This window comes from Equus asinus, chromosome 1 (genome assembly GCF_041296235.1).
Source record: "Equus asinus isolate D_3611 breed Donkey chromosome 1, EquAss-T2T_v2, whole genome shotgun sequence".
Classification (NCBI taxonomy): Eukaryota; Metazoa; Chordata; class Mammalia; order Perissodactyla; family Equidae; genus Equus; species Equus asinus.
In genome coordinates, this window is record NC_091790.1 from 104,356,155 (window position 1) to 104,373,641 (window position 17,487).

General features: G+C 35.3%; 1 protein-coding gene across 15 annotated transcripts in view; it reads right to left on the minus strand.

The window, feature by feature from the left end:
* The window catches only part of SUGCT (succinyl-CoA:glutarate-CoA transferase), a 747,747-nt gene that overhangs the window by 410,504 nt on the left and 319,756 nt on the right, over window positions 1-17,487 (minus strand). For 14 of the 15 annotated variants that reach the window (XR_011501704.1, XR_011501660.1, XR_011501715.1 and 11 more), the window contains one exon: window positions 16,466-16,568. Coding sequence is in view for 12 of the 15 variants with exons in the window: in XM_070504514.1 (XP_070360615.1) it covers window positions 16,466-16,568 (103 nt within the window). In the remaining 3 variants the exon portion in view is untranslated. Of the gene's footprint in view, window positions 1-12,267; window positions 15,936-16,465; window positions 16,569-17,487 lie in introns of those variants that run through there. The other variant, XM_044770810.2, reaches the window with a different exon arrangement.

Here is a 17,487-nt window from a genome sequence, read left to right on the forward strand (position 1 = left end):
AAGATTCATATTACTGGAGTTCCAGAAGTAGACAAGAAAGAATGTAATGCAGTAAAAATATCTGAAGAGATAATGACCAAAAACTTCCTAACTTTGGCAAAAATATAAACCTAAAGATTCAAGAAGCTGAATAAATCTTAAACAGAATAAAGCCAGAGAAATCTATGCCCAGATATATCATAATTCACTGATAAAATTAAAGATTAAAAAAAATTGAGAGCAGGCAGTAAGACAATGGTATGCTACCAATAAAAGAAGAACAATTTGAATGATTAAGGATTTCTCATCAGAGACACTGAAGCCAGAAGGCAATGGCACAACATTTATAACGTGTGGAAAGAAAAGAACTGTCAACCAAGAATTCTATGCTGAATGGAAATGTCCTTCAGGAAGGAAGGTGAAATAAAGATGTTTCAGATGAAGGAAAATGAAGGTAATTTTATCCAGCTGACCAACTGTAAAAGAATTGCTAAAAGAAGCTCTTCATACAGAAAAGAAATGATGCTAGAAGGAAACTGGGAACATCAGGAAGGAAGGAAGAGAAACAGAAATAGTAAATTATCTTTGTAAATATAATAGACTATTCTCCTCTCGAGATCTTTAAAATGTATTTGATGGTTAAAAGCCAACATTATAATATTGTCTGATGGGGTTTTCAATATATGTAGATGTAACATATAAGGCAAATATAACGCAAAGGGAGGGGGTAAGGGACCGATGTCACGGTAAATTTCTTACATTCCACTTAAAAGAGTGAAATACTGATTCTAAGCAGATTATGGAAAGTTAAATAGGTACACTGTAATCCATGCAGTAGTTACTAGAATACTATACAAAAAGATATTGTCAGAATCAAAATGTAATACCACATTTTCAAGGACGTACGGATATTCTATTTGTCCTGTTTATAACTACATTGTAGTTCTACGGTGTGCCTGGAATTGGGGATACAGAGGCCAATAAACACAAAGGAACCAGCTTTTAAGGGAGTACATGAGATATCCTGTTCTTTTCTAAAACTCAGGACCTAACTCAGCCTCTTCTCCATGCTCTTCCACATACGTCAAATTAAACCATCCCAACACTCTAAATTCTGTTCTTTGACGATGAATTTCTTTATCTTTTTTGTTTTTGTTTTGAGATATAATTTATATGCCACAAAATTCATCATTTTAAAGTGTACAATTCAGTGACTTTAAATACATTCTCAAGGTTGTGTAACCATCATCACTCTCTAATTGCAGAACATTTCATCAGGCCCCAAAGAAACCCCATACTCATTAGCAACCACTCTCCATTTCCCCTCCTTCCCTCAGCCCCTGGAAACCAGTAATCTACTTTCTATCTTTATGGTTTTGTCTATTCTGGATATTTCATATAAATGGAATCATACAGTAGGGGGCCTTTTACGTCTAGCTCCTTCCACTTAGCATAATGTTTTCAAGGACACTCATGTTGTAGCATATATTGTACTTCATACCTTTTTATGGATGAATAATACTCCATCGTATGCATAAATTACATTTTGATTATCCACTCATCAGCTGATGAAAACTTGGGTGGTTTCCAACATTTTAGCTATTATGAAGAAAGCTCTATGAACATACGTGGACACATTTTTGTGTGAACGTATGTTTTCAGTTCTTGTACCTGAGGGTGGAATTGCTGAGTCATATAGTAACTCCATGCTTAACATTTTAAGGAACTGTCAAACTGTTTTCCAAAGCAGCTGCACCATTTTACATTCCCACCAGCAATGTGTGAGGGTTCCAATACATCCACATACTCAACAGCATTTGCTATTGTCTGTTTTTCATTATAGTCATCCTAGTTGTATCACACTGTGCTTTTGGTTTATAAGTCCCGAATAACTTATGATGCTGAGCATCTTTTCATGTGCTGATTGGCCATTTGTATATCGTCTTTGGACAAATGTCTATTCAAATCCTTTGTCCATTTTCAACTGAGTTATTTGTCTTTTTATTGTTAAGTTAATTGTTAAGTAGGATTTTCTTATATATTCTGGATACTAGACACTTATAGTATCTTTGACTCTAACTTGTAGTGTTCCCAATATTTAAGTAGCCCTGAGTCCAACTACTTCTTCTTCTTTTTTTTCTTTTTGAGGAGGATTGGCCTGAGCTAACATCTGTTGCCAATCTTCCTCTTTTTGCTTAAGGAAGATTGTTGCTAAGCTAACATCTATGCGAATCTTCCTCTATTTTGTATGTGGGATGTCATCTCAGCATAGCTTGATGAGTGTTGCACAGGTCCACGCCCAGGATCCCAACTCGCAAACCCTGGGCTGCAGAAGTGGAGCACACAAACTTAACCACTACACCACTAGGCCGGCCCTCAATCACGTATTTTTAATGTGGCTTAGATCTCTTATTTCCTAGACACACTATTATCATCTCAGTATGGGCCTTCTAGACCTAACGCCTAGACTAACCATTCAGAAGAGAATTTTCTAATTGATCTATGAAAAAGCCTCCCACAAGATCTTCTTTCCTATGATTTTAAAAGCACCCCTCAAGTCATCTTGCACTCTGTGTCCAAATTAATATTTCCCACAAATGAGTTTCGTGATACATACGGGCTTGTTAGAAAAGTCTTCACTTTTCTATCAATGACTATATTAGGCTGACAATCTTTCAGAATTTGAGAGGTTGATAATATTTCAGAATTTAGGTACAAAGTTACTGTCCCTTTTACTTCTGCCATGAAGAGAAGGTAGTGCAAGAAATAGATAAGAGAGACAATCATATTAAAAATAACTCCCTACACTCATGACCTGGTTTAGAAATTTATTTGAATTGCTGAAATACTCTTGTAAGTTTTTATTTGAAAGAGAAAGAAACAGAAAGTGATACATTAAGATCTTTGATAGCAAGGGTAGATGAGGTAATGGTGAGCTGTTGGGGAGACAGAGGCAAAGAAAGGAGAGGAAACATAGACTGATAATAGGATGAGGATCCTAAGTCCTTAGTGAGAGGTGAGGAACACACAAGGTGCCGGGAACAAAGGGGAAAGTACATCAAAAAAGTTGAGAAGACATGAAAGATACTTAGTACAATGCTTTTTTCATCTAAAATCAATCGGGGTCCCACTGAAAAAAACCTAATGCCATTTTTGTTTCCAATGCTTAGCCCACAGGGAAAATCCAAATCCTTTAGAGTAATATTTGACGGCTTCACAATTAGGGCCAAAGCTATACTTCCAACTTAATCTTCTACCATCCCTTGTAATGGTTCTCAAAATATAACTTATACAAGAATAATTCTGGGAAATCTACATATGCCAATTCCTGAGCCTCTTCTAAACACATTAAAAATCACTGGGCTTTGCAGAAATAAAACCACACATACATGGACAGCTCATCTTCGACAAAGAAGCTAAGAAAATACAATGGAGAAAGGAAAGTGTCTTCAATAAATGGTGTTTGGAAAACTGGACAGCCACATGCAAAAGAATAAAGGTAGACCATTATCTTACACCATACACAAAAATTAACTCAAAGTAGATTAAAGACTTAAAGGTAAGACGTGAAACCATAAAACTCCTAGAAGAAAATGTAGGCAGTACACTGTTTGCCATCGGTCTTAGAAGGATCTTTTGAATACCATATATCCTCGGGCAAGGGAAACAAAAGAAAAATAAACAAACAGGACTTCATCAGACTAAAGCGCTTCTGCAAGTCAAAGGAAACCATGAACAAAAGGAAAAGACAACCCATCAACTGGGAAAAAATATTTGGCAATCATATCCGACAAAGGATTAATCTCCAAAATATATAAAGAACTCATACAACTCAACAACAACAAAACAAACAATCCAATCAAAAAATGGGCAGAGGATATCAACAGACATTTTTCCAAAGAAGATATAGAGATGGCCAACAGGCACATGAAAAGATGTTCAACATCACTAATCATCAGGGAAATGCAAATCGAAACTACAATGACATATCACCTTACACCTGTTAGAATGGCTATAATTACCAAGACCAAAAACAACAAATGTTGGAGAGGATGTGGAGAAAAGGGAACCCTCATACACTGCTGGTGAGAATGCAAACTGGTACAGCCACTATGGAAAACAGTATGAAGATTTCTCAAAAAACTAAAAATTGAAATATCACATGACCCAGCTATTCCACTACTGGGTATTTATCCAAAGAACTTGAAATCAACAATTCAAAGAGACTTATGCATCCTTATGTTCATGGCAGCATTATTCACAATAGTCAAGATGAAGAAGCAACCCAAGTGCCCATCGACTGATGAATGGATGAAGAAGACGTGGTGTATATATATAAAGGAACACTACTCAGCCATATAAAAGACAAAATTGTCCCATTTGCAACAACATGGGTGAAACTTGAGGGTATTACGTTAAGTGAGATAAGCCAGACAGAGAAAGACAAATACTGTATGATTTCACTCATATGTGGAAGATCAACAAACACATGGACAAAGAGAACAGATTAGTGGTTACCAGAGGGGAAGGGGGTTAAGGGGTGGGCATAAGGGGTAAAGGGGTGCATATATATGGTGACTGAAAAATAATAATATACAACTGAAACCTCACAATGTTATAAACTATTATGACATCAATTTAAAAAAAACCACTGGGCTTTGTTAGACCCAGAAATGTGAATTTTAACAAGGTCCCAGGATGATTCTGACCCATGTATTCTTTGGTGGACCACTATAAGAATACTACCATAAAACTTTTACACTTGTCTTTCAGAAACAGGGTTCAAAAAGCAATAAATGGGGGACCAAACCTGGCAGGTTAAGGACAAGGAGACTAAGAACAACAGCAGGGCACAGACCTTCTTAAGGGTGCAAGCACATTTGGAAAGAGGGTGAGCACCAAGCACAAAGTAAAAGAAATTTAGCACACGGATATTCTGATAGGGTAAAGATAATTTCAGGGTATCCTGGAAAGAGGCAGGGTAGAGCACACAGGAACAGATCTTCTGAAATGATGGAGCAAGTTGCTCAGCAGACCCTTTTCCAGCAAAAAAGCAATTTACCTGGTAAAAATTATTTTTAAAAAATCATCTAAAGTCCCTGAAAATTAAGGGCATACAGCATATTAAAAAAAAAAAAAAAACTTTCACTCAGGAAAATCTACTCAATCTCAGAAAGAATAGTGTGGGTCTGTGGCATTTGAGCCATGGATCATTCCATTGACATCACTACCACTACCACCATAGCTCCATAGCTCCATGTTACGAAAGCTTTAACCCACGTGCTTTACTCCAAGCAGGTGGGGTCAAGATAATGGGATCTTCTCTGTCCATCTCTCACTCTGGGACTATGGTTTTATCACATGAAGGACAGGCTGCTGTGTTTCTGACTCCCCTTAGCCTGCACTGCAGAAGCTATATTCCAGGCAGGAATAGCCAAGAGGAAATAGTAGGTTATAAGGCTGAAGATCTCCCCAGCTCTACCTGAAGGGACTGACTTTATTTGGAAAAGAAAATGGAAAACTCCATGCCTAATGACCTAAGGAGATTGTTGAAAACAGTAGAGATCTTGGTGGAGAGCAATTGAGAGAAAGCTGGTAGCTCCAGGATGCAAGTAAAACAGGAGACAAACCAGAAGTTTAACAGAGGGAACTAGGGACAGAGACCTTCAAGAAGAGCCCTTTTTGGATCACAGTCCCCTCTGTGTGTCAAGGGAGGGGTGCCTATGTGTTAGGCTGCACCCACTAGGAGTAATCGGAGCAAGATGTACCGGCATACCTGAAAGCATTCACTGAGCTGCAACTTGACCCATCGACATGCAGAAGCCTCACTGGCATGGGGGCTCAAACAACCTCTGACCAACCGCTGACTTAATCGTAAGCTACTCTGACCCAGGCGCAGTGCCGAGGAAACTATACTTAAAAATAAAATCACACATACCCCTGGAAGTCTGGGCAACAGTGTGCACGCCCAAGGTTGTGCTCTCTCAGAAGCAATCACAGTGAGAATCCCCAAGCTACTAGTCCCTGGCTGAAAGTGGGGAAAAGAAAAAGTAAACTCCCTAAATGGTGATAGCAACCTCTAAGTGACATACACATCCAGCTATAAAGGATATACATCTAACTGGCTAAGAACAACCTTTGGCTAATAAGTGGCTTATGCCAGCTCCGTAGTTACCCCTATGTAAAAGATAAAAACAAGTGGAAACAATCTAAGCTGAGACATCAGAAGCTGAGCATTGCAGGGAAAATAGACTTCACAGAATTGATGCACCCAGGTCCCTGTTGTTTGACCTAGTAAGCAACAAGCAAAACAACTCTTGGGATTGCTGGGGGCATCTAAAATGTTCAGACAGCAACAAAAAATTATGAGACATGCAAAGAAACAGTAACATGTGACCAATACACAGAAAGAAAAAACTACAGAAACTGTCTTTAAAGAGGCCCAGGTGGTGGACTTAGCAGAAAAAAACCTTCAAAGCAGCCACTATAAATATGTTCAATGAACAAAAGGAAACCATGCTTAACAAATTAAAAGAAGATGTGAGGACAACACCTCATTGAAGAGATAATATCAATAAAGAGATGAAAATATTAAAATTATTAAAAGGAACCAAATAGAATTTTGAAGTTAAAAAGTACAATAACTGAAACGAAAAATTCACTATGGGGGTCAACCACACATTTGAATTGGCAGATGAAAGAATCAGCAAATTTAGAGATAGATCAACAGAAATTATGCAATGTGACAAACAGAGAGAATTAAGAATGAAGAAAAATGAACAGTCTCTGGGAAACGTGAGATACCATTAAGTGCAACGACGTAGGCATAATGGAAGTACCAGCAGGAGATATGAGAAAGGGATAAAAATAGCAAACAAATAGTGGCTGAAAACTTGGCAAATTCCATGAAAAATATTAATCTATATATCTAGAAGCTCAACGAACTCTAAGTAGGATAAACGTAAGACAAACCCTAGACACAGATGTATGTTACACATCTGTAACACACATCCCAGACACATTATACTCAAAATGTTCAAAAAACAAAGAGGAAATTCTGAAAGGAGCAAAAGAAAAATGATATCACACACAAGGGGATCCAATAAGATGGATATATAACATCTCATTAGATATCATGGAAGTCAGATGGAGGTGGAGCAACATATTAAAAGCGCTCAAATTGAAAAACTATCAAACAAGAATATTGTCCCCCGCAAAACTGTCTTCCACAAATGAAGGCAAACTAAAGATAATCCCAGATAAACAAAAATTGAGAGAATTTGTTGGTAGCAGACTTACATTATAACAAATACCAAAGAAAGCTCTTCAGGCTGAAAGTAAATGATACCATACAGTACTATGAATCCACACACAGACACACAAAAAGAATGCCAGTAGGCATCATGTAGGCAATTACAGAAAACAGTATAATTACGTATTTCTTCTCTTGACTGATTTAAAAAGCTATTGCAATAAATAGCATGTACATAAAGTGTACTATTGGGCCCATACAGAAGTGTAATTTATTCGACAATAATAGCACAAGGGAAGTGGATAAGAGAAAAAGCTGTATTGGAGTAAGGGAAGGACATCAGATTCAACTCAAATCTATAACTCAATCCAAAGGAAGAAATTAACAGAACAAGACAGCATAAATAAGATTAATTTAAAAATTCTATAAATATAAACTTGCTCTCATTTCTTTTATCAGCTTCCTTGAAAGATTTAATATTATATAACGTACTACATAGAGTAGTAATTATAACAGTGTATTGCTGAGTTTGTAATATACACAGTTGTTACGTATATAAAATATATATACATAAAAGGAACTGTATGGGAGTAAAGTTTCCATATTTCACTGTAATTGTCAGTATAAAACTGAAGTCAATTCTGATAAGTTAAGATGTATATTACAGGTCCTAGATAAACCAATAAGAAAATAACTCAAAACATCATTAAAAATTGTTAAAAGAATTAAAATATTATACTAGAAAATGTCCACTTAATGCAAAAGAAGGCAATGAAGGAGGGCCAGAGGAATAAAAATGACATGAGACACACAGAAAACAAATAGCAAAATTATCAGATGTAAATCCAATAATATCAATAATAACATTGAGTGTAAAGGGCTTAAACAATTCAATCCAAAGGCAGATATTTTCAGATTGGATTAAAAAAAAAGACAGGATCCAACTATATACTGTCTATATAAGAGATACTTTAGATTCAAATATGCAAACAGGTTGAAAATCAAAGGATGGAAAAAGATGTACAATGCAAACACCAACCATAAAAGAGAATGAGGCAGCTATACTAATATCAGAAAATAGATATTAAAATAAAAAATGTTACTAGAAATAAAAAGAGACATTTCATAATGATGGAGGGACAATCTGTCAGGAAAATATAATGATGATAAGCATACATGCATGTAACAACAGAGCCCAAAAATACATGAAGCAAAAACTGATTGAAAGGAGAGACAACTCAACAATAATAGTTGGAGACTTCAACACCCTTTCAACAATGGATATGACGACTCAGCAGAAGATCAACAAGGAAATACAAGAGTTAAACAATGGTATAAACAAAAGAGACCTAACAGACATCTACAGAATACTCCAACAGAATGCACATTCTTAATAACACATGGAACATTCTGAAGAACAGATCCTATGCTAGGACATAACATAAGCCTCAATAAATTTGAAGGAGCTGAAATCATACAAAATGTGCTTTTCAAACACAATGAAATGAGAAATCAACATTAGAAAGTTTGACAAATACATACAAATGTGGAAATTAAAGAATACATTCATGAACAATCAATTTCTGAAATTAACCCTTATATTAATGGTCAATTGATTTTGAACAAGAGTGCCAAGAATATTCAATGGGAAAAGAATAGTCTTTTCAATAAATTATGATGGGACAACTGGATACACCCATACGCAAAATAATGAAGTTGAACTCCCTACCTCACACCATGTGCACTAGTGCACACACACACACGCGCGCGCGCAAACTCAAAATGGATCGTAGACCTGAATGTAAGACTTAAAAATTATAAAACTCTTAGAAGAAATATAGGTGTAAATATCCATGTCCTTACATTAGGAAATGGTTTCTCAGTACAACACCTAAAGCACAAGTGTCGAATAAATGAGATAAATTGCAAAATTTAGAGTCTATCTTTAACTGCTGAATTCTCACAGAATGTAGAACTCTATTCCAAGGTCCCTTTAGGCTCTGAATACACAATTTTATGTCTATTCCTCCTTCACTGTTAATCATTTTAGAAGTTCCCAAAATATCAATGGTGCTCAGTCCCTGTCAATCATCATTCATGTTCAGTACTACCAATAAAACAACTAGAATGTTTTTTAATGTATGTAAATAACTACAATAAAAATGATAATGCAAACTATTTTCATTTGAAAAAATCTGTGAAGTCATGATATTCAGTATTGGCAACTGTTTTGACTATTCAAAAATAACCAGAGTTCATTTTAAATTTCCACTTAAGAAACTATTTAAACGATAGGGATATTTTAATCTTTTTTTCTGATTACAGAAGTAATATAAGATTGTTTTAAAAGAATGTATTTTTACATAATTGAGATCATACCATATATAATTTCATGCTGCTATTTTTCATCTTTAAAATGAACACTATCCATGTCATTCCTCAAAAATACGATAAAGGCAATATAGTGTTCCATTGTATTGATCAAATTCAAGTTCTTTAATCTATATTTCCATTTAAAAATGGGTAAAGAACTTGAATAGACATTTTTCAAAAGAAAAACATACAAACAGCCAATAAGTACATGAAAAGATGCTTGACATCACTAATCATCAGAGAAACGCAAATCAAAACCACAATGAGATATCACTTCGCACCTATTAGGATGTCTTTTACTAAAAAGACAGAAGATTATAAATGCCCATGAGGATGTGAAGAAAAGGCAACCCTTGTTCCACTTGGTACGAATGTGAATTGGTACAGCCACTATGGAAAGCAGTATGGAGGGTCCTCATTGTGGGTTTGATTTGCACTACCCTGAGATTACCCTTTCCTGATTTTTACTTTTACCTATTAAAGAAATAAATTATGTCTCTAGTTTGAAAGTTCAAGGCTCTGTAAAAGCCAATGATTATACTACGTATCTCTAGTTTGAAATACCAGATATGTGGAGCTTGATGAATAAGCTGTGAGAGAGAAGAGAAACAGATAGACACAGAGAATAACCTTACAAAGAAAACAAGAAACCTTTGAACGTTCTCAAGTCACAAATAATTTCAAAATCACTGAATGGTAAAATTTGAAACCCTCCATTAAATTCCTCTTAATTATTGAGTAGGAATTTATTAGTAATATAACAAACTAATTTTTAAAAAGTACTTAAAAGGATAAAGAGTTCTTTCACAACTTTCTTGATTAAGAAATTTTGCAACTCTTTGTCAGATTTTTAGCTTTTGTTCATTCATTAAATAGGAAAATCTCATGATGCTTTATGCCTACTATTTCTTGCTACTAAAAATATCCAGAACATTTATGTGTAACTCTTCTGTGACACTGAACACTTTCTACCTTGAACTGGACTGTGCAATTTCCTTAAATGTTTAGTAGCTTCATCTTTATCCTATTGATTCACTATTTTGCATTATCTCCGCCCCTTGCCAAATAACTAATACAAGACCAGATAGGTGTATATATACGGCAGACCATCAATTACTATTTGCTGAATGAATGAATAAATGACTGACTGAACGAAAAGTGATTCTCGTCTCTTTTGCTCTGAACCACGCCTTTCACATTTTCATGAAAAGATGAAAAGTAAAGGAAGCTTTTCTTCTTTAACATAAATTCTACAGGCTTATTTCCATCAATGTAAATCAGGTAATGTCCAAGGCATTCCAGTTAGAAATCTAAATAAATATAAGTGTGAGAGTTCAAAGAAATTGGTGCATCAACATTTCTTAAGTATATAGAAAAAATGAACATAAAATGCAGTAATGTTATACTAATTCCACCATTATTATCTGACATTTCCATGGGTTTCCTAAAAAACACACAAGATGCGTTGCATTAAGATTGTCCTCACTCAACAAAATAAAATTAGATTTTATTGCCTTATACTTTATATTTTAATATAAAATGGAAGCCTTAAACTCTCAATTTTTATTTCATTTAATCATTTGGCTAAAACACATTATTTCTCCAAGACTTTTAAAATATTGTACCCAAGTATCATAAAGCAAACACACATAATATATCTGAATTTGTTCATCATCTAAAATGTGTCATGCATATTCAGAGGAACATATAAAATTTATTTTGTTATCTCCTTTGTCTACTAGGAATTCTTTCCAGACATACTGCTTTACCTCAAATCTCTATCAACTGGTTCCCAGTTGCAGGGAGCAGTACATGTACGTATTTCCCAGCAGTATTAGAGACAAGGATATAATTTTGCTTGACTCGTATAACCCTCCCAGGGCTATGCAACTGTATTTCAATAAATACCAACTAATGTAATTCAAAAAGCAATCTTTAAAATGCATCAATAGTGTGTGTGTGCTCACGTGTGTGTATGGTAGAAAGGACTTGAAAAAACAGGTCCATATTTTGGGGTGCTTCTGGCGCTTACTATATGACTATTGAAGACTTTTTTTTTCCCAGATGCTCAGATATTTTGCCAAAGTGTGCTAAAACAGAATCACTTAGAGAATACGAGTTAGCCTAGAGATTAATAAAACTTCCAACTTCACAGACTTCCACAAATAATGATATGAAAACAACAGATAATTTTAAGCTATCAACTATTTCAATACCTCACTCTGTTTGTTTCTATGACATACTTATCCCATACGAAAGATTTGCGAAAGGAGTTGTAATGGCCTTCTGGGACGGGAAGAATAAGGTTTCTGTAGAAAATGTTAAATTAATTTTGACGGTGATGCAAAGTTAAGGCAGGGTTGTTAAGCGATGGCCTGCTGCCACGGGGTGGGGCTCTGTTTTGGTATCCTTTTAGAGCCTGCAGGTGTTTGGCACCAGTTGAAATCAGGGCCAGCTGTGAGGCTTCAGCTCGGACGCTTCCCTCCCAGTAGTTCTCAGAAGTGATGCTGCAGGGGGATGTCTTACACCTGATGGATTCAACTTGTGTGGTACAAATGTGAAGACGCGATTCAACAACACCAGTTTTGTGACACCCTTTGCCCTCTCTTCCCCACCCACAAGTCATGGCATCAAGGAGAAAGAAAAACATTAATCAGAGGTTCAGCCATTCCTATATGTAGGTTTTTTTTAATTGAGCAGTTCATTCAAAGATGGTAATACACTAGAACCACGAAATACACAGTCTCAAGCAAAATCAAAAAAGCAGGATAACACATTCTCTTTTGATTCTTATGATAGATAATGATGCTTTTAAATGGTCTCAGTGGTAAGATACATACCTATTTTTGCGTGAATTTGAATAGTTTCTATTAAAAGCTGCATTTTCTTTTAAGTTTGTTTGGATTGGAAAACCTCAAACCACAATGTATTTCGTGCACATGCTCCCAAGGGTATGTTAAATAGGACCATACTGAGGTCATCTAGCAAGTTTTTTAAACTTTTTAAGAATTCCTTTAATGTACTACACAATCTTGGCCTGATTAAAAGAAGATATTTTAAGAAAGCACTTGGAAAAACGGATATTGAAGTCTATATGCAGATAATCTATATTACACTTCTGTAATGCACAGAGTTTTTCACAGATATTTTATCATTAAGGGAGAAAAACAATTAAACTACCACTAAAAGGGTTTTGGATCAAAATTTCTGAGAGCTATCAGTAAAGACAGACCAAAACCCCCACAGTATTCTTGATTGACTTTACTATGGATGGATGCCTGTAGGATCATTTTAACTGTGCAAAGGTCTGCAGCACATAATCACAGGATAAAAGGTAGACAACCTTGCATCCATCCAAGAATAAAAATAATCTGCTGTTTCAGTTGAGTAAAAAAAAATCAGGTTTTGTCAGAACACGAGACTATGATGAAATTATTTAGGTTAGAAATAGTTTCTACTATTAAGTACATTTTTGTTGTGTACCAAGTGCAAACCCCAGATGAAATGTAAACGAGCCACTTGATAAGTAGGCCCGCAGAAAATTCTCTCCTCTCATCTTTGATGCTTCTAACTCTGTTTTTTTGGTTTGGGTTAGACATACCCCTTTTCACTTCATCAAAGTCTCACTTCCTGCGCCATATTCCAGGCCTTGTACTTCACCCAAATCAATTTTCAGTTGAACTAGCAGCTGTGCTGGCAGGGCGCACATGGAGAACCGGGCCACGGGCGCCAGCGGTGCAGTCCCACATCGGAACAGAAGTGGCCGGTTCCCTGTACCCAGGGCCAAGAAACTCCACAGCTCATCAGGGGAAAAACAAGGGAGGACACCTTAAACGGAAATCATACTTTTACGGAAAATGAAAAATAAAAGGATTTGCAGTAATCAAAAACAATGAAGGGTTGAGAACTTTTGGCACAGAGTTTGCAAATGCATTTTCTTAAAAGGATATTAGTTAGAGCTTTACATGTAAGCTAATGATCCCCATTCCCGAAGCTACACTTGGATTTGCCTCTGTCCACTAAACAAAGGTAAGTAAAAGAAGGTGTTTTTCAACAAAAATATAACCATAAAGGGCACCATCATTAACAGAGCTACTACTGTTCATTGAGTATTCACCATCCAGCAATCCCTACTACGTCCCCTTGATAAACATCTTTGCATTTAACACACAACAATATAGACAAAAGATCCTATTTCACCACTTTACCATTGAGGAAACGGAAGCCTAGAAAGTTTATAAAACTTCCCAAGAATTTTGACTCCATGGTCTTAACCATTATGTTATGCTTAGTCCCCTGAGCTTTCCAACAAGGCTGTCCAGCCAGCGCTACAGATAGAGCTTGTCAGCCCCACTTAGGGGTGCATGGGAGCCATTTGATCATTTGGAAAACCTATACTTTGCAGAGTATAGTACTCACTCATTCACTGACTCATGCATCAACAAATTTTGATTGTGTACCTGCGATTTAAGTCAATTTGGAATTTATTTTCCACAAGGGAAGAGAATTACTAAACCCGTGCTAAATCCCTAGCAGCTGGTTCATAGTAAGTACAATAAAGGTCTGTTAAATGAACTTTCTAAGTAGTCATTTTTTAGATATCAGCTTAAGGTTTTGGTTTTTTAAAATAATTTAAAGGTTTTTAAAAATTATTTATTTTACACAAATTTTTTAAAACTCTAATTTTTCCACATTTTACATTCCTCTCAAAATTCAAAATTTTATGGAATTCTTTTTAAAAAAACTAAACACTTCCAAGCCTAGGAGAAAGATGGTCCCCTTAACTCTTGTGTATAACAGTCCTACTTACAATTGCCATAGTCATCTTTGCTTATTTTTAAAATGTAATAGTATTATATTGTTTTGTAGTCTTTCTAAAAATCCAGATAAATTTTATATGTACATTCTGCTATTTAGATTCTAAAGAAGGATGAAATTACATATAAAAGAGGAAAACTCTACTCTTGTAACTTGGCTACAATTGTCAATACCTATCACTGTATGATTAAGAATTTCTGATGTTAGAATTGTAACAACTTAGGGTCTATATTTTGGAGCGTAAGAAGACAATTTTCACAGACTTTTGGGTCAGGAGGAAAAGTTGGCATCCTGGCTTTGGTAACATCAATCTCCTCCATTTGGAAAATGGGCTAAGTACTTCAAATATGTCATAGACCAATAACAGAAACTTCTTGCAGGCACTAAAGAGTTGAGATACAAAGATTAAAGTAATTAAACTGAACTACAAGGGAAAATTGGGAATGAATATCCTAATTATCCTAGGTTCAATCTGAATCAGCCAATAAAAGGAACAATTTTAAGAGTGGGACCTTGGATCCTTGTTCATCAAAACCTAAAAAATAGGCAACATTAGAATATATCTAACAATTTTTAAATAATATTCTTTGCTTTGGTGCTTTTATCCTTGATGAAACACAGGTGGGACAACAGAAATGCTGATGGAAAAACTGCCAGAAATTATCTTTAAAGAAATGTGCCCTCAAATTGAATTAAATGTGAAGTCCTAGACACCTCACTACCACTTTTAAGCAGGGAAGTAATATCAAAACCCACTCATTCCTCCACAACAGCTTAAAGCCAAAGCTTGGCCTCATTCAAAGTTATGAAGTGAGAAAATTGGCCCCCTGGTCTACCACATTCAGAGTGCGTACACTGCTACCCCGTGACAAGGAATCAGCAGGCATTAATCCACTGACAATGTGGGGACCCTTCACATAAGCTCAGTATGTATCAAGTGGGCACCTGCATCTCAAATACTTATTGACCATTGTTTTATTATGAACAAAACTTTGCCATACTCACAATCTTGGCAGAAAAATAGCACAAAGTAGAATTCCTAAATGCATTCACTTTTTTTCCTCCAGTCAATATTGTAACCATTGAATTAAATATATATCAATTCTCTTTTAAACAGATATTCATGTAAGACAACGGTATCAAAGTTAAAGAGTTAGGTCAGTTTTCAACAAAGTTCTCCTCCCTTAAAAATTGTATTTCATTTTCAATAATTCATTTCAAAGAAAAACCTGCCAATATAAATAAAAAGAATTTTAAAAGTCCTATAATTTTGAAATATTGGAAACTGACAAGATATGTGAATAACCATAGTGAAAGCTTCACAGAAAAATGGAGTTCCTCTACTTTGGGGATCAATATGTAAATCTAAGAAAGGGTAAATTGCTTCCACTGATAGTGACTAAAGTAATAATGAAAACTTATTATAATGACATTATCTAAAAATAGCTATTTGAACAATGTTACAGAAGAAATGTTTTTTCGGATGATCCTTGTCCTGGGCCCCAAGAAGCCCCTGTAAAACAACATACAGCACATATCTATATTCACGCACAATTTACTCTTCATGAATAATGTACATTAATCAAAGCATATAAAACCTCTCATTTGCAGAATTAACTATGACCCGCTTTGTGCATTTTAAGATAGCCATATGATGAAGGGTGGACTGTCACTGTGAAAGTTCTCAAATTTCTTTCTACAGAGAATGATCTCTGAGCGCCCGAATTTCACCCTCTAAATTGTATATATATATCTATTTTTCAAGAAAAACAAATGTCCTGATCTTGGAAACTTTAAGAAGAAGCTGCTGAAGAAATATGTGAAATCTGATAGACATAAAAGTATGACTGTAGACAGCCAGCTCTAAATTCTAATTCTTTTTATTTCAGACCCACAGTTTAACGTAACAGTAAAAAAACATGTCATGTGACTTAAGCTCAAGCCAATGGCTAATGTACATTTATGAGAATCAATCTGTATAGAAAAGGGAGGCAAGTTCTTCTGTTTTTAACTGCAATGTATTAAAAACTTCAAAAAACAAACCTGGGGTTCTGCAAATACATTCTTCATGTTGTTGATTGGGCCATACGGGATCCCACTGCCTTCAAAGAGGTATAACCACTTACTGGTCATTTCTTCTTCAAACCTAGGAACAGACCAAAAAGGATGCATTTTTACACTCTAGAGATTGTAACACAACTTTTTTTCTCATGTAGCCCTCTTTCAAAGCAACCAATAATAAGAAAAATATGGGTTTTAGGCTTTCTTTGCTCCCAGTTTTGAGAGAATGCTAACTACATGAAACAACTTGAGTTACCTTGTGGTAAGAATATCCACCCAGGTCCCATTGTTTGAAAAGCCACCATTAGAGATATAATTCCTCCTATTTCTGTCCCTATGTGCTTTTTGACAGAGAGTCCCTTGGAGAAGAGAGATTATGTGGAAAACGGTGTTAACTGAATTACAAACATGGTATTGAGCACTTTATGAATATAATAATAATATCATTCCAATTTTGAGCACGTCATTGTGCAAAATGTTTTTTAGGTCTCAGGCATAGTATACCAGGTTAAGGTAGACACTAACGTACTAGATTATTCCTCAAAACAAAAAATAAATTAATGTAGTTGTTTTAAAAGAAAACTGTATGTTTTACCTCTGTTACATTTAAAGTACATCAGAATTAAAAGCTACAATCATTGGTCTAAAAACAGCCTTAGGTACGTATTTGTTTCACTGTGGTTTACTAATCAGAACAGATCTAGGCGTGAAAAGACTGACACCTCAGTGTAGCCAATAACATTCAAATTCATCCAAGTCCTTTACTCCTGTTTTCTTTTTAGTATAATTTAAAATTGGACTTCACAGACATAAAAGCTTATTTGATTTCTTTTATTTTCTCTATTAGTTCTTAAGGAAAGGGGACCTAATTCATTAATGACATTTACTGTTTTCTACTTCTTCTTTGTTAAGACAGTAAAGAGAGAAAAATTCTTGGATCCTTAAAAACAACTCAATACTCAGTTTGTAATATATGAAGAATTTTAGAATTATGAATTGTTTAA